The sequence below is a fragment of the Lingula anatina genome, chromosome 1, assembly GCF_051362555.1.
Source record: "Lingula anatina isolate TDL-2025a chromosome 1, LinAna3.0, whole genome shotgun sequence".
In the NCBI taxonomy this organism is placed as follows: Eukaryota; Metazoa; Brachiopoda; class Lingulata; order Lingulida; family Lingulidae; genus Lingula; species Lingula anatina.
In genome coordinates, this window is record NC_141767.1 from 54,700,239 (window position 1) to 54,717,777 (window position 17,539).

At 37.0% G+C, this 17,539-nt stretch overlaps 2 protein-coding genes and 3 non-coding genes across 6 annotated transcripts; 1 reads left to right on the forward strand and 4 right to left on the reverse strand.

Moving 5' to 3' along the window:
• Positions 1 to 2,509: 2,509 nt before the first annotated feature.
• Positions 2,510 to 6,323, reverse strand: LOC106165549 (large ribosomal subunit protein uL13). The gene is made up of 7 exons (XM_013543828.2): positions 6,223 to 6,323; positions 5,165 to 5,237; positions 4,301 to 4,366; positions 3,899 to 4,000; positions 3,377 to 3,522; positions 2,905 to 3,027; positions 2,510 to 2,667 (listed from the first exon to the last, which is right to left on the reverse strand). Exons 1-7 carry the CDS (start codon positions 6,238 to 6,240, stop codon positions 2,581 to 2,583), a joined length of 615 nt encoding a protein of 204 aa, XP_013399282.1. The 5' UTR covers positions 6,241 to 6,323; the 3' UTR covers positions 2,510 to 2,580.
• LOC112041601 (small nucleolar RNA SNORD34) lies at positions 3,741 to 3,819 on the reverse strand. Its single transcript, XR_002886301.1, has one exon. It is a non-coding gene; the product is annotated as a small nucleolar RNA SNORD34 (small nucleolar RNA).
• On the reverse strand, positions 4,690 to 4,764 carry LOC112041602 (small nucleolar RNA SNORD34). Its single transcript, XR_002886302.1, has one exon. It is a non-coding gene; the product is annotated as a small nucleolar RNA SNORD34 (small nucleolar RNA).
• On the reverse strand, positions 5,359 to 5,439 carry LOC112041600 (small nucleolar RNA Z195/SNORD33/SNORD32 family). The gene has a single exon (XR_002886300.1). It is a non-coding gene; the product is annotated as a small nucleolar RNA Z195/SNORD33/SNORD32 family (small nucleolar RNA).
• Positions 6,324 to 7,104: 781 nt separating the features above from the next.
• On the forward strand, positions 7,105 to 15,994 carry LOC106168993 (four-jointed box protein 1). 2 transcript variants are annotated; one of them, XM_013548312.2, is made up of 3 exons: positions 7,105 to 7,232; positions 8,536 to 8,766; positions 9,070 to 15,994. In XM_013548312.2, the coding sequence occupies exon 3, from the start codon at positions 10,269 to 10,271 to the stop codon at positions 11,862 to 11,864; it is 1,596 nt and encodes a 531-aa protein (XP_013403766.2). In that variant the 5' UTR covers positions 7,105 to 7,232; positions 8,536 to 8,766; positions 9,070 to 10,268; the 3' UTR covers positions 11,865 to 15,994. The 2 variants fall into 2 exon arrangements, with proteins under 2 accessions (XP_013403766.2, XP_013403932.2); XM_013548478.2 differs by having other exon boundaries at positions 9,351 to 15,994.
• The last annotated feature ends 1,545 nt before the right edge of the window (positions 15,995 to 17,539 follow it).

The following is a 17,539-nucleotide window of genomic DNA, read 5'->3' on the forward strand; positions in this document are numbered from 1 at the left end:
ACCTATCTCTGCCAGTTTTGGAGATAAAAGGGAACAAAAACTTGCAAAGTTCAGTTCATGGTGAAAAGTAGATCAAAGGTCAATTTTAAGGTCACATTTAGATTGCCAGTATATGACTTCCTACTCAAGTTCAATAGTAACTATGGACCTATCTCTGCCAGTTTTGGAGATAAAAGGGAACCAAAATTTGCAAAGTTCAATTCATGGTGTAAAGTAGGTCAAAGGTCAATTTCAAGGTCACATTTAGATTGCCAGTATATGACTTCCTATTCAAGTTCAGTAGTAACTATGGACCTATCTCTGCCAGATTTGGAGATAAAAGGGAACAAAAACTTGCAAAGTTCAATTCATGATAAAAAGTAGGTCAAAGGTCAATTTCAATGTCACATTTAGATTGCCAGTATATGACTTCCTATTCAAGTTCAGTAGTAACTATGGACCTATCTCTGCCAGTTTTGGAGATAAAAGGGAACCAAAATTTGCAAAGTTCAATTCATGATAAAAAGTAGGTCAAAGGTCAATTTCAAGGTCACATTTAGATTGCCAGTATATGACTTCCTATTCAAGTTCAATAGTAACTATGGACCTATCTCTGCCAGTTTTGGAGATAAAAGGGAACAAAAACTTGCAAAGTTCAGTTCATGGTGAAAAGTAGGTCGAAGGTCAATTTCAAGGTCACATTTAGATCGCCAGTATATGACTTCCTACTCAAGTTCAGTAGTAACTATGGACCTATCTCTGCCAGTTTTGGAGATAAAAGGGAACAAAAACTTGCAAAGTTCAGTTCATGGTGAAAAGTAGGTCAAAGGTCAATTTTAAGGTCACATTTAGATTGCCAGTATATGACTTCCTACTCAAGTTCAATAGTAACTATGGACCTATCTCTGCCAGTTTTGGAGATAAAAGGGAACCAAAATTTGCAAAGTTCAATTCATGGTGTAAAGTAGGTCAAAGGTCAATTTCAAGGTCACATTTAGATTGCCAGTATATGACTTCCTATTCAAGTTCAATAGTAACTATGGACCTATCTCTGCCAGTTTTGGAGATATAAGGGACTAAATGTTATAATTTTGGAGTTACAATTATGTGCCATAAATTTCGTACAGAAAAAAATTAAAATAAAGAAAAGGTCATTTTGGTCAAAATTCTTGAAATGGGAGGTGCTCTGAAGTTCCAGATGTTCAAATTTGATGAAATAATGTCATTTTTGACCAGAAATTGTCTGCCTAGCCAAGCCTTATGTTTGATTTTCCCGGGGTTCAAAATTTATTATCCATTACCGTACTGCACATTTTGCTTTCACCACCAATATGTACTTTTTGATACAGCGTAACTCGAAAACCGTATGGAATACAAAAAAACAGAGACCACCTTCAGTGTTGGGCTTTACATGCTCTACAAAATGCAAAGAAGAATAGGTCTCTAGAATAAACGGTTCCCAAATTAGAGACAGTTTTCAGTTTCGGTATCTTATGGCCGCTACTCCCGTGAAAATGCACCGATTGACCCCAAATTCACAGAGACGAAAGATGACCCGAAGGGTAACACTTTCCAATAATATTATTGGTTAAGTCTGTGTAGTGTCTGAATATCAGCGCAAATATTTTTTTTTTTCGTAAAAAAATTCATTTTTTTGAAAATTTTGGCCCGTTTGAATAAAGGTCAAAGGTCAAATCCAAGGGCATATTTGAAATCTACACGACTTTTGGAAAGCCGTCTGTAGAAAATTTTCCCATAATTCCTTCTGTAGGGTAGATAATTAGCATTTAATTTTGCCATTTTTAGACAAGGGTGCATTGCAATGAGCACCACACCTAGACCCCAATACCGACAAAGCCCAAATTTTGTTGAGTTTGAGTTGAGATTATAGGTGACCTAAATCCAAGAGATGGGTACGCAGGCCCTTGTAGTCTGGGAGGAGAAGGGGTTACGATGACATGGCGGCGGAGCCGCAGGAGCCAGCGGAACATATGGGTCGGGACTAAAACCATGTGTACCGCCAGTGCCTACGCTGGTGGTACAATTACCTGAAGACTTTTCATATTTAAAAATATGCCCAGTGTTGGAATAAAAAATAGAAACTATTTCCATGTCGTCCTTTCATTTGTTACGAGACATTATAAAACGATAAGTGGGAATTTCATTTTTTTTTTACTTTTTAATTTTTAAGTCATCTTTAATGCTAGGTAATGCAACCAAAATTTTTTTTCATCAAAACTGGCCGATGGCAGACGTGTTTTAATATGCACCCAGTTGGCTGGTAGGTTAAGAAGGTTAACAAGATGCAGATCTGTTGGAAATATTTTCGGCAGTTTCCAATTTTCTAAATCTCGAGTCAGGAAGGCAGCTTGATCATCTTTCAACCAATCTTGAGCGAGACTGTTCAAAACACTGAGGATCTTTGCTGTTGTCCTCTGATATCTAGCATGAATCCAGGATCAAAAACATTTCTGGTCATATCACAGACCACAATCAACTCCCAAACTTCATTAACAACAGACAATTATGATTCCATACTTGAAAATTCTTTAATGTTCTTTTTTTCTGTTCTCTTTTTTACATTAATTTACACTTGAAAGTCTATGCATAGCCCATTGATTCCACAGTTTTCTGCAGATCTGCTCCCTTGTTTTCAATAACTGTTTTTGTGGCCTGGGCTTTCATTTTCTGAAAAAGAGCAAATAAATGTAAGACACAAGACCTGGTGGTCGCTTATATTACTTTTGTAAGATACTTTACATTAGAGCAAAGAAAATCTACAATATTAACTAAGTCAATTATTTAGGAATAAATTAACCCTTCCTCTTGATCATAGCAAAGCTATATCACCTTGGATATTAAAAATCAAACTACATTTTAGTCTTGTTGACAGCCACACACAGACAAAGATCATGGCACACTTACTCCTTCAGCCTTCTTCTTGTCATAGTAACTTCTGGCCTTGACTTTACGTTTGGACTCCAGTGTGGCCACAACACCTTGATATTTCCAGCCAACCTCATGGGACAGGCGGTTTAGGTTGCAAAACTGGAGGTAATCAAAATAAAAGATGTTCATATGTTATCAATCAATCGTCTTGTGTCCAAAAGAAAGTTGCTATTGAAATTAATTGCAAGGAGAAAAAGGGTATAGCATTATACTGTGGCTCAGTTGGGAGTGCATAATTTATTTTCATTACTTTCAAACGAAAGATGGTGTGAGTTTGATCATCACTGTCACAGTATAGCATCACTCTTTTACTTGGTAGTTTTTTTTTTTTTTTCAATTTTCTTAAATATTTAACAGCTTATCTTGCTACACATCCGTTTAAAATAAGCAAGCATGTGAACTGAAATTTCTTCACAAGCAAAAAATCCCTATTCCTCCATTAACTCACCTTCCGTCTAGGGTTCATGCGCAGCACTTTGAGGGCAGCAGGCACCACCATTCTCTTCTGCTTGTCATATGGGGGTGGAATACCCTCGAACACCTTCATTCTGTCCATAGCATCTTTACCACGAGTCAACTTGTGGGGGATCATACCTGATAACATCACATTTGTCTTTTAAATTATATTTAAACAATGTTCAGTTCTTGGTGATCTGCCTCTTTCAAATCCAACAGATCTATCTCATTTGACACTAAAGGTACGGTCCACCAGGCAATCTGTTATTTGTAAATTGAACATTCTTACCCGTGCAAAATTCTGTCATAATATAAAATGCAATATTCCATTCTTACAAATTCTGAACTTAAACATAGTTGATCTCAGTCATTTTTGTAGTATCACTGCATACTGCTCAAACAATGTAGGTAAGAAACTGATCATCACAGACCAACTTGCACTATCTTCAATAATTCTCAACATTATAAACTCTTTTAAATACCAGACTTTTCAGAAATATTCCTTTATCTTTACCTCTCACTGTTCTCCAGAAGATTTTTGATGGAGATCTAAAATGGTATGGTCCTTTAGATGGGTTCGAGTTGGTGCGCTTCCTCAGGAATTCTAGGTATTTCACTGTTAAAATGGAATTAAGATATCCATACCACGAAAGCATTATAAAATTACAAGACGTGTATGTTTACTATGTTCTCTTTTGTATCTATTTTATAAATTTTTGGTCACGTTAGCCATGCCACTGTACCTAGTACGTCATGTTGTAAAATGTTTCTGAATATCATCTAACTTGCATGGTCTCAGTTTTAAGTTCTATCACAACTGGTGTTCAATGTAGGTAAGAAATACATCATCACAGACCAAATGTTTTTTTTTTTTTTTAATATTTGAAATTCTCAGTTTTTCATCAATAACACTTACATTTGTTTCTGTAAAAGTTTCCAGAGATGTTGATTCCTTCACATCTTAGGACTACCACCCTTTGACCTAAACAAAGGTAACTTGTTAGTTAAATTGGACATTATTTTGTCAAATTGTGACATTTAGATAAACAATTGTTTTCTTTAAAAAATTAAGTACTGCAACACCCAGATGTATTTTGAAGACAAACACAATTTTTATACTTTCAACACATTCAAATTCAAATTTCAACACATTCATATTTCTTTGCCTGTTCATAGTTCAATGCTGCTAGACTTAGTTAAATGAGAATGATCATTACTAAGCAAACTGAATCAAGCCACTTTTAGTATCCATCCAAAACTGTAGAATCTTTCCAAATAGTTGCAATTTGTTTTAAAAATGAGAGAGTTGATCTCAGTAATCCTTTCACATCACTGAATACTGCTCATACAATGTAGGTAATACATACATCACAGACCAACATGATGTATTCATTTACATAAACATAAATTTCAGAAATCATAAGTTTCACTGGGACTTCATTCATGTTGCTTTAAAGGGATAACCTGTCTGCATTAAAAACAGTTATTTCAAGATTTTTGTGCAACATGCAGAAATCAACCATTCTGAGATCGTTTAAAGAGTGCATTCCCACACTCAAAGTTACAATTTGATGAGGATCCCCCTGAGTGACATCTCTTTGGAGACCTCATATTATGAACTCTGCCTCTGGTAAGAACCTGAGAGGACACATTTCTGAATATCATGTCGAGTCCCATGCCATTTTCTTGCATTAAAGCCCAAACCCCACCCCCTTCACAGCCTTACAATTGGCTTCAGTCATTGGAAACAACCAAACTTCACTTGGTTTTAAATGCTCACCTTGCAACAAGGTTTTGGCAACGATGGAAGCCAGGCGCCCCAACAGGTGCCCCCTGGCATCTATCAGCAGAGGCTAAAAGAGAAAAGAATGGCATAAATCATATGACCATTTAATAAGTACAACCAATCTGGAAATAACAAAGTTTTTATATTTATCTCTTTTTAAAACTGTCAACTTCATGATCACAAAACTCAGTGTCTCAGTTGGTAGTGCATGTTTTTGGTTTCATGATTTTCAAACGAAAGATGGTGAGAGTCTAATCATCATAGACACTGATAAAATAAAGACCTGAATAGCTGTTATGAGAGGTTTACCACAGACCTACTATACTCAATTCATGTGCTAGCGCTATAATATTTTAATCGTATAAGATCGCATTCACAACGAGTTGAGCCATGGCTTTACAAATCCTGGAACTAAATATGGCAGACGTACATGAAAGAAAAACCGCCTAATCTTTTAATAGTCTCTCCCCCTCTCACACGCCTCCCCATGTGTCGTCCCAATGGAGCCGAGATTAAATGACTGTACCCCCGCAGGGACGATGCATGGGGAGGCGTGAGAGGCGGAGAGACTATTAAAAGATTAGGAGGTTTTTCTTTCATGTACGTCCACCATATATAGTTCCAGGATTTGTAAAGCCATGGCTCAACTCGTTGTGAATGCGATCTAAGTGACTTATATTCTGCAAATCAAAAAACTGTAGTTTTCAGAACACCTCTAAGTACAGCATGTTGGGCAAATAGCACTGACCACAATACTACAGTTAAATCATATAAGACTACGGACATTTGTGCTGGTCACCGTTTCTAAAGATATTGGAAGTTCAAGCAGCCAAAGTATATAATGTACTTCAACATGTACTTTAATGTTCCATACGATTTTAAGATAGTCAACTTATCTGAGCTTTCTTTTACCTAACATGCCCAAACGGCCAATTCTATTTAAGAGTATCGTTTCAAGTATGTTATCATTGATGGGATCCGCTGGACAAATGCAAATTTGCCGTTATAGTTATCTAGTAAAAGTTTATTTTATTGGGTGACTTCTTATGTACCTTCGATTGGAAACCCATGGTGGATGAAAGAGACCAGCTACGGGGTTTAACTTCCGCCTTTATCTGGTGGCCGGATATTTTGATAACAGAGACCTCTCGCGGATTGCAATAGTGAAGCAACGTGATCAGCAAAGGCACTACTCATGGGATAACATTTGAAAGGCAGCGGGGACTCTAAAACAACTGTTCAAAGATATTTTGATATGGTTATTATTATTTGTTTCGATTGTTTGTTATATCAGAAGGTAAATTATCCCATAGCTTTGGTGCATAAATCATGAAAAATGTTCGCCATAATGTTTGTAAGTTTTTTCTTTAGGCTAAACCAGCTGCAGAATGTTGTAAAAGTAAATGATTAAAAGAAGTCCCTAAGTAATGGGCCCTGTTGATGTGGTTGAAAAAGTTGTGAAATGTTTTGTGGTTTCTTTTCTGTGAATGCTTTATAAATTACATTTTAAATGAAAGACAGCCAGACGTATGTTTTCAATAAAATACCGCTGGGCCATTGATATAATTAACTCTACCAACTTTGAATGGTCAAATCTACCAAACCAAGAGAAAACGTAGGAAAATCAACACCCCGTAGGTAGCACGCGAATTAACAATAACCACCGACATTCCCCACCCCTTAACTTCCTGCAATTTCTCAATTTATACAACAGCTAATAATGTTGTATAATTTTTCACACAGCCCCTCAGCTATGTCATTTTGGTTTCTTCAACATAGAAGTAAAGGGGTACTGTAATTATTTTAATGATATAGGCCTATAGTCCATGTCAAGTGTAAGCCTAATTGGCACTTCTGTGATTTCAAAATGTGCTATCTTATTTTTCACTTGAGCAAACAATTACACCATTTGACAGCGGTGGGGAATTGTCTTGCAAGTCGATGCGGCTGAAGTCCCTACGTTCTATTTTGGAACGTACCAAATGATTTATGTGTAGGCCTAATAAGATAGGGGAGGCAGCAGTCTGACCACAGGGCCTATATGAAATCAAATCAACGTAACGTAGGTCCTTTTTGGTTTACCTTTTTATTTTATTTTATTCCCCGGTTTGTTTTAGATGATTAGTTAATACATTATAGAACGACATTTTATATGCAGATTGATCTGAAAGCTCGCTTTGGAAAACATTTTGTCAGTCATTCATTAAATAGATCACGATTCAAGACTGGTTATATACACTTATTTTGATATTTTCATCATCTTACCGGGTTTTAAGATTGTTTATCCGTTTACATATCGAAGTGTAAAAACAAAGCGAAAGAGAAAAGCACGTATTTTGGGAAAGGCGCGATTTTTAGGAATAAAATAACAGTTATGTAAATTTACAGGGAGTTGCGCAGTTGTTGTATGCAGTCATTCACACGCATTCAGATGTTATTGCACATCCCTATCTCTGTTCCTGATCAAAGTCGCGAGGTTAAAAAACAAGTTATAGCAGACTTTCTTCCCAGACTTTAATTCATTTTCACACGCCATAGTTCCGATTACGGAAAGCCACAAGGTGCAAGATCGGTATAAATTATTTTTTAATCCTGATAACATCATTGTATATTATCTGTCGGTTCTGCCTTGCACATTTTGTTAACTCTAGAGACTGTCAAACACCGGAATCAATTTGAAAGTGCATGCTTTTTTTTTAGTTTTTATAATTTTTAGATATTAATATGTAGATATTTAGATATTAGTATGTTTGGTCGTGAAACTTTGATATCAAAACAGTAACTTTATAATGGAATATTTTAATATGTATAATAATTTTAGACCATAATTTTGGGCGCAGTTTAGACTTTGAAAACGATCAAAGACGCAAGTTAGATAAAATAAAAAGACGAATAATAGGCGCAAAATATTCCCGATTTTGCCGACCACCTTTTCCTACTTGCTCAATGTCAAAATGTTCCATTCATTAAAAACTAATCAAACGCGTTTTCTTGAATGAAATTTAAATTTCGTCGGATTTTTACCAATTTCAAAATTTGACTACTTTTCGATATTGCCGCAATCCCATTAAACATGTCAAGGCAGCACAATTTATTTATATGTTCTTGGTTGTGAGTTAAAAAGAAAATACAGCTGGTTCTGTAAAGAAAAAAAGAAAATCTAACACAGAGGTTATGTTATAAATCCCCGTTGGAAGGAAATAGCGTAAACCCGTTAGGTCTAATTTGTCAAACTCTCCATTATCGGCAATTTTATCTCGGTTTCAAATATATCTTTTTAGCCGTGGGTGCGTAAATTTGATCTTTGTTTAGATATGTAAAATTGTTTCTTGATGACTGCTAATTGTATCCTAATTGAATTTTAGGGAAGACCGCACTTATTTTTCTTCGCGTCACTAACTTCCCTGAGGTGAGAGCCACTGCTGTGTCAACGAGGTCCAACCAACCACGAAGCTTTCATAAACTTGTCTCGACACTATAATTTGTCGTACGCCTTTTTCCTTATCTCCCGTGTCGTCCACTCCTCTTCCCCTCTACTTAGAGCAGAGTGCCGGTGCATTCCTATTCAGTACGTCAGTGTTTTTTCAAGCTAAAAGGTGAGATTTAATCTTTTCTAGTCTGCTATGTACAAAACACACATACCGAGGAGTTACCTTTGTGTGCTGTGTACAAATTGTAACAAACATTGGAGTAAGGCCGTAATCGGATACTTTAGGGCAATACTATCGGATTCATAAACTTGTAACTTCAAAATACGACTTTCTCCTGCCATTTGTGGCTTATTTGTTATACTGTTTGACTCCGCATAAAACATCATATATCTATTTATGCTTAGGTTAATACAAGTTAGAAATTCGATCTGTCACTGATCTGTTCTTATGTTTTCCCCTTTTGATGAGGCTGTAATCCAAGTAGCGATGCTCCTATAAAAGGCCGCTCGTCTGTGCATGGTCGCTTATCAGACAGGACTAGTAAATTAAAGCGGCTTTGTTGTGGAGAGAGGTCCCCCAGTCTGAGCAACAGAAGAAGCGTAACAAAAGTTGCATTTGCTCAACGAGACAATGGACTGAATAAGCTAGGATCGCGGGGAGGCCTACCGTCTTCTATCTGCCTGTTTTCTTAATCTAAACTCCTTTCAGTCGAGCTAGCGAGTAAGAAAATCTTCAACAACTCATTACAGGTACGCTTGAAAAGCTATGAATGGCGGAACTCTGAACAGACCTGCGCACTCCGATAAAACATTTAATTAAAAGTGCGTAGCCTACTGTTTGAACCTCTTATTGAGAACTTGGAGAGATGCGAGGAGGACAGATCTTTTAAACTCCCCCAAGCCTGTCGGGTTTTACAATCACTGAGAGTCTTCTATCTACCCCTAGTTTTGGGTCGTCCAATCGATTTTGGCACAGGTGTACGCCTTTAATCATAGTCGACCGAGCGTGGACGACCAAAACATCGGTACAATCAATAGAAGAACTGAAACGAGGGGACATTGGAATGTTACACCTCTAATGCAGGTGGGTGTACTCGGAGACAGAAGCTCTATAAGAATATTTATTTGACAAACTCAAGTGGGAAATCGGGACTTCTCACACCTTAATGAGGTCGACAGGTGATGTGCGTTTTGTAATTGGACCTATAAAATATAGGCGGCTCAGATTCATGGCGAGCTTTTTTGATCGGTGTGTAAATCGAAGCCAGTCTTTTTCTCTCAAGTACCCAGCTGTGAGGCAGTAGTTTCAAAGGCATAATACCGGTGGACTCACCAAGTGGACTGAATAACGTCGCCTAGATACACACTTGTTCACTAGATTTTCAACTGCATATCCAGCTTAAAGGTAGTACATTATTGGCGGGTTATACACAAATTGAAGAGGTATCGCAACGACCTTATTAGGAGATTGTCGCTTCCAGCGTGGATATATCAAACCAAGCTTGCAAACATATCATAATAAGTGCCTTCAAAATCTAGCTTGAAATGGAAACTACGTGATACGGTATACATTGACTGTCTCAAGACCATGTTTCATAAATACAGTGCGGTGTGAACTGAAGGAGAAGACATTTGCAACAGCCTACGGTGGCCTTGTGAATTTACAATATGCCATTGAAATCCAGCACTCTGTTGATGGCAGGAATTGCATTTACGTTTGGTATGCTGCTGGGGTTGTTACTCCAGCTGCCGGGTGTCGCCCTTCCCCACAGTGACACAGCTCAGATTGCCAATACCCATGGGGCAATGGCTGGCGTTCACACCTTCCACAAGAGGGCCATAAAAACTGTTGGTGCAGCGAATGAAAATGCGTTCGATATCCCTTTTATTCGCGAGCAAGGCAGAAAGATACCCGCAGCCTTGTTAAATTCACCCAATAGTGCACCGATGGACGAGAGGAAAGAAAACAGCGGTCATAATGCACGTCTAACAAACCGTGCTGATCCAAAATACACCTCTGGGCTGGTGGAGGACCCTCAAAACAACCACCTGGAAATTGAAGCAAAAAAGGAAGAGCTGCACCCGGACACATATCATAAAAAACGCCAAGATGATTTAATTTATGAAAGCGAAGAATCCATTCCAGTGTTTGCGGATGTAGATTCCGCCCGACAAAGTGTCATCATATCTTCCCAAGACCAAAAGCCTGTAAAACCACACGATCGCCAACCATCTCTCGAAAAACCTTTACTTATAGACGGTCATTTGTTGAATAATATATCATTAACATTAGCCAACAGAGTAATTGTCGAGAATATTAATGATGTCGTTAAAGGAATATATTGGAGTGACCGTTTGGAGAAAGTGACTCCTAGATTTCATAATCTTGAGATTGAAAATTGGAAAAAATTTGCAAGAAATACTAAAATTGTCAAATTGGAAGAAGGCTGTGGCAGAATGCAAAATCGTCTGGCAACCTTCATTGACGCAACAAAAGCGTGCATTCGTTACAGAATAAACACAGACCAAATTCAAGGAGAAATATTCTCATATTATCTCAGCAAACTGCTGAAGATTAAAAATTTACCGCCCTCCATTTTGGGTATGGTTAACAGTAATAAACAACAGTGGGAGGGTGTCCTAAAAGAAATTGTCCTTTCACACTGGTATCCAGACAAAGTGTTCGTCATTTCCCAGTGGATAAATGACTTGTCACCAGCATACATTCCCCCTGATTTTAGAGAAGAATCTAGGAAACTCACCCCCACCAAAGGAGTATTAAAAAACAAGACAGTGTCGGAATTGATAGAACTTGTGCAATGGTCGGACTTAATCGTGCTTGATTATTTGACTGCCAATCTAGACAGGGTTGTAAATAATATGTTCAACCGACAATGGAATGCTCATATCATGGAAGGACCTGCTCATAATCTTGAAAAATCTACACGGACAGGGTTACTAACATTTTTTGACAATGAATCCGGTCTATTTCATGGCTATCGCCTTCTAGATAAATATTCACATTTTCACGAAACATTGCTCAACTCCCTGTGCATTTTCCGCCGCTCTACTGCAGAGATAATTGAAGATCTTCACGAAAATGGAGATGTCAGCGAACGATTGTCCGCCATATTCCTACTGGAAGAACCAGATCTGCAAAAATGGTTGCCCAAGATACCACTACAAAATATCAAGATTTTGAAATCTAGGATTTCTGATGTGTATTCTCGTATCCAGAAATGCAGAGCAGAGTATGGAGGGTAAGGGTAAATTATTAACCAAAAACATTCGCAGTTGTTTATTATTATTATTATTTTCCATTTATTTATTTATCATATTCTCTCTGTCTTCAATTACTTTTTACTTCCCCACCGAAGGCAAAATGTTGCCTCTAGAATTGAATTAAGCGTAGGTCTTTTTGCTTCATCTTAGAAAATAAGAATTGAATACAGCGTAATCTTGCCGTCACGATATTAGAATGATTGAAATGCAGAAAAGCGATCGTATCTTAAGGCTACTTTCCACATACTATTTAAGTTATTCTGTGATCATATTAACATCACTAATGCAATGGGCGATCTCAAAGAACAAATCAATGGAGTTGCACTTATTTACCTTGAGGAATGACCTAAAAACCTATTGATGATGTTTGATTTTCAGTTTCTAGTTATTGATGTGGCTTCACATCGAATTTTTGGTGTTAGAATCTTTGTTGTGGGTGTAAGAATTGTTGAGATTGAAAGCGTGCCTCTCTTTTCCATATGGTACTGGATTGACACCTTTGAACTGTAAATGCCAGCCTATCTCAGATGTCATGTTTTTGGAGTCCAGTGCGAAACAAAATATGTTTCACCCACAATACCCTTTTGGATTGTGGTCCTTCTTTGTCATAGCGTGCAAATTACACTGGATACTTGCTATTTATCACAATATGATCCGAAAACTTACAAATAGCGTGATGATAAAAATAATAAACAAATCAACCACGGCTGACTGACTGTAAGCTAGAACAGTTTTGATTTTGTTGTATTTAAATTAATTTTTTCAATATATAAGAATTGTCTTCTACGAATTTTCAACATGTTTTCTTTCATTTCTTTGTTTTATAAAAGCTGAATGCTGCAACGAAAACCATTCGATTTTTGGCACATAATCTGTTGGATGTCTGGATATCCCTCTAATTTTAAATCTTTTGTAGGGCCCTATCTGTAAAATAAATTTTGACATCTCTTAGCATGAACGGTCATTCTTAAAAGATGTCTTTTTATTTGGAAACAAGCCTGTAAAACGTTTATTGCCACACCAAATCAAGCATTTTTGGATACTCGTTGAAAACAGACGTCAAGTTTGACGTATTTAACAGGTGAGGAAAAGGACCTATTCGAGAAAGAATTTTGACTCCTGCCAGAGCGAATTTTTCTCCTCCCATCTGCGTGGTTTGGATCTGCCTGATTGATGTTTAAGGAGATAGATTTTTAAAAAAGAAAGAAAAATACACACGTGTGCTCTGGAGTCATTTTCTAATTTGAATTTGATTTTTGAATACAAAGGATAAAATTTTCATAAACAAAGGATAACATTTTGGATTTTAATCTTAATTGATTAACTGAAATTACATTTAAAGTATTTTCAACCTTTTTTCGGGGGTTTTAAGTATCGTGATTAGCGTGCGTGTGGCAAAATGTTTACTAAGATTGTATAATAGCGCAGTTTTTCTCTCGCGGCACGCACGGTTGCTGAATTACGTCTCACACCTTTCAATCAGATTTTGTGAAAGTGGCAACTAATTGCACCAGTAAGAGCGAGCCTCAGTCACATTATACGGACCGCCAAATTAACGTGCCATACCTGTTTTATTTGAGTTATCAAATAATCAGGTGTTTTGACGGAAGCCAAACTTCTTTGTATTTCACAAAATAATTGTTCTCCCGTGTTATTATCTGAATGCATGGAATGCTCCCTCAAGCTTGCTCCGTTTTTCAATGATTATTCTAAACCAAGAACCTTTTCAAAATTATTAGTCTTCATCTACAACTGCTAATTTCATCACATTTTAGAGAGCAGACGTAATGCGGACGTTACATTATACAGTAGTTGACGGACGTTGTGATTCACGTCTCTTCCCCACAAAACGGTTAATCAAAAGAGGTCACCATTATTTTGAACTATACCAGTCAGTGAATGGCAACATTTCTTTACTGTATTTGCACGCAATGACGTATTGCCAAACAATCCGCTCTCTTGTGATTCAAAGTGTTAATTTTAATTCTTAAGTTTCAAATTAATGAAAAGAGCACCGAGTACGAGTCCTAGTGGGTTTAATTCTCAGTGTATGTATCAAGAACTGCATTGGTTTGTTCTACAGCGTCCATTGTCGTGAGCATATTTATTGTTCAAATATCCGAGAATTAGCGATATAAACTAAGATCATTGTTGGTATGGGTTAGTTCACAAATCTGTGGACAAAGCTTATGAAAACCGCCTTGGTAAGGGTTGGAAACATACATAAAATTATCTCACTTTATACGCCTTATTTCTTTGTTGACTGAAATGAATAGCACTTGTAAAGCATTGAAGTGTTAACATAACATGTAAACAGAAAATGTATTTAAGACAATAGGCGAAAACCGTTCCAGAGGGGCTGTGTATTTATTTTCTTAACATAACAAGCTTTTATGTTAGACTATGTGCATGTATTTCATTAGTAACGGGGGTGAAAAGCATGCATTGAAGTTGACCTGTCCCCCGTCTGAGCTCATATATCCATCAATGGTCGTGTTTTAACTTTGTCAGGTGTTTTTCAGTGCGTTTGTCGCACCTCTGCGCGATCATGACAGAAAGGAATGTTAAGTGACCTTATGATTGGCGTGTGGAAATGTGAAAAATTTTTCCAACTTGAATTTCATTTTGTATCAGTTTTCCTATATATCGATAGTTTTGTTATTGATGGCGTTAATTTTGCCCTCTTGCTATTTAAAAGAGATTTCGGTTTATTCACTTAACTTCACTTTGCTCATGCGGTAAAAGGAATGTGTCTTTTAAAACTAATATTGAAATTGAAAATATTTAACCAAACGGTAACTACCACGTAACAAAATCCATTCCTTAAAATACATATTTCAACCACTGCCTGCATAGTTCATGGTGTAGTGGGCTGTATGCACAGTCCTTGTAATAACAAGCTTCCACAGTATATATATTCTTTGATAAATTTCAATGGGGTCATACCCTGTAATGTTTGCTAACTGAGATTTTCAACACGTGAGGTTGTTTGGGTTTTAAGTTTGAGGAACTGGTGCGAAACTGTAATCGCTATTCCAGCACTTTTGCTCTTCCTTATATATGTCTAATTTCTTTCTAATATTTTAGAGACAAATTAGAAAAAAGAGCCCAGAATGTTTCCAACCCTCCATTTCTGTTTATGATGTCAAATAATGCAAGATGATTGTAAATTTTAAGAGGTTGCACGCAATTTTTATAACTGTGTAGTAACTGTGTAAACATATTTATTTAAGAGTATCAACATGACAAAATATTAGGACGAACATTGTTATTTTGGTGACAGTGGCATTTGTATTATGATGATGGCGATCACACAGGTCTCTAGGTTACCACGTTAAGTGAATTCGATGCATAATGCTGTACGACTTCTTCGAATAGAGAGCTGTTAGACTTCACATATTGATTCGACCTTTGTTTCGTTTATACAAATGGTTACTCTTAACAGACTGGAGACATTGGGATTAAGTCTAACAATATCAAATTTTGTGACTTGCAAAACCATCATTGTTGTCAAGCATATGACATCGCCCTGGCTTATATCAGTGCACTTAGACCTACCAGGCGGCTTGGATGAAATTTCAGATATTTAAATGGCAAAACCTAAGTGCCTATCATTTGAATAAGAGCTTGTATGTAATTTTAATTTGATTCTTATATACTAAATTAGTTTTTGTTCTCCATCCATCGCCTCACTGACACTATAACACTATAGATGGTTTTTCGTAGAAGCACGTTCATGACATTTTCCCTTGCTCAAAACCTGTTAGTGAAGTTAGTGTTATATGTATTTCATAACTGTCATTTTCGGGTGCTTTTTGTTTAACGTCTATGACACCAATATGTGTGTAAATAATGTATATGTGCTCAAACTGATTTTAAATGCTGGCTAAATACATGACGCAGTGGGTACAGTGAGCTTGTAACATAAAGTCAGTTATGCTGTTTTAGAGTCAGTTAATAATATAAACGCATTTACTGCTGTTTTATCGTCTTCAAAACAAATTGTTGTAAAAGCAGATTTCATAAATGACCGCTGCTTGCCGAATTCAGATCCACTGTTTATGTTGTTTTGGTACATTTTTGTTGTAATTTAATAAATAATCTGATTTATATTAATTTGTTCGTCTCTCTTTCAACTCTTTTGAATAGTGCTTGCAGACCTCTCTCTCCTCGCACCCCCCCCCCCCCCCCTCTTTCTCTCTCTCGCACGCGACATATTATTATGGTATTTAATGAGACTAATGGACTCGGAATCTCCACTATCCGTGAGCAACCTGTACAAACTGACAACATAAGAACGTCGGCGGAGTCGATTTTTCACTATTTGGTTTCCCTTGGTAACCTTGAATAGATACGGCTGTGCAATAGATACTTTTCTCTTGATGAGTATCTTCAAGTGCACTTGTCGCAAAATAATTAATATTTGTCTATAAAGCTCCGTTTCAATTATTAAAGATGTTCCTAACATTTTTTAGTATTTTACAGAGTTTTTATGTAGCCAGTTAACCATTACGTGAGTTAAATCACATACGCAAAAATTCTAACTGCAAAAGACTGGTATTAAATTCGCAATATTTGAGCTGGAGGAATAATGGAGTGATTTTCTGTCGGGCAATGGGTAAAACCTGCTATTGTTGTGAAAGAGCTTGAGAAGATGGCATGGCAATAATACAACCTGGCGGGTTGCACGCCATATTTCTCGGTTAACACACCGAGCTCACATTCCCCTTTGACACTGACTTTTAATTGTGCCCGATCCTTTGTCGTCTGAACGGTGTCTGAAAAGAAAAAAAAAGACGATGGCTGAAAGGTCTGAATAAGAAATATTCCCTAAGCTAGAGTACTTGATATTTCCAATCATAGTCAGATTTAATTGTCTGATACACCACGTACAGGTAATTTAAGGTAATCCACCTTTCAGACACTTCAAACGTCAATCGACTAGCTTGCTTTAACAACTCTTAAATAATTTGGTGTCCACGAAAAAAGGTTTATACCGATTTGCGTAACGTGAGTGTAAGATAACTCAGAGGATCAAGTCACTTTAGTATTTTTAGGAAATGTGACCGTATTTACGTGATCCTAAACATTCCCTCCCATCGATTTGAATTTCTTTTTAAGTAAATAGGTCCTCTTCCCGGGCTCTTCGTGACTCTCCCAGACAGCTCCCATTCTGGAGAGGAAGGGTTAACAATACGGCTATAAAATAGAAAAATATGTAGGATGCTGGGCAACGTGGGTCTGTTGATAACATCGCAACTGTTCGTTATTGCATGGAGATTACTTCCATTTACAATAAAATAAACTTTGATGTACAAAACACTGCATAGTAAAGATATAATAAGATCGTATAGCATTTAACATATCCTTACTAAATAGCTGTATAAGTTCAGATATAGTAAAACCGGACGTGTCACACTCTAAAAATCCGAAACGACATTTGTTTGTAAAAAAGAACAACTGAATCTGATGAACAAAGCGTACACAAAGGTTTTCTTTAAAATAAACTTAGAAAAATGCTAAAGATGGTCTAAAGATGCTTTTGATAGCTTTTTGATAGACAGCAAGATCGAGCTCAGGCTCCTTTCATTCAAATCCCATAGGCAGGGGGACTGCACGGTCCGCTGATTACATTCAGGGTCTTTGCGGTCTTCTTT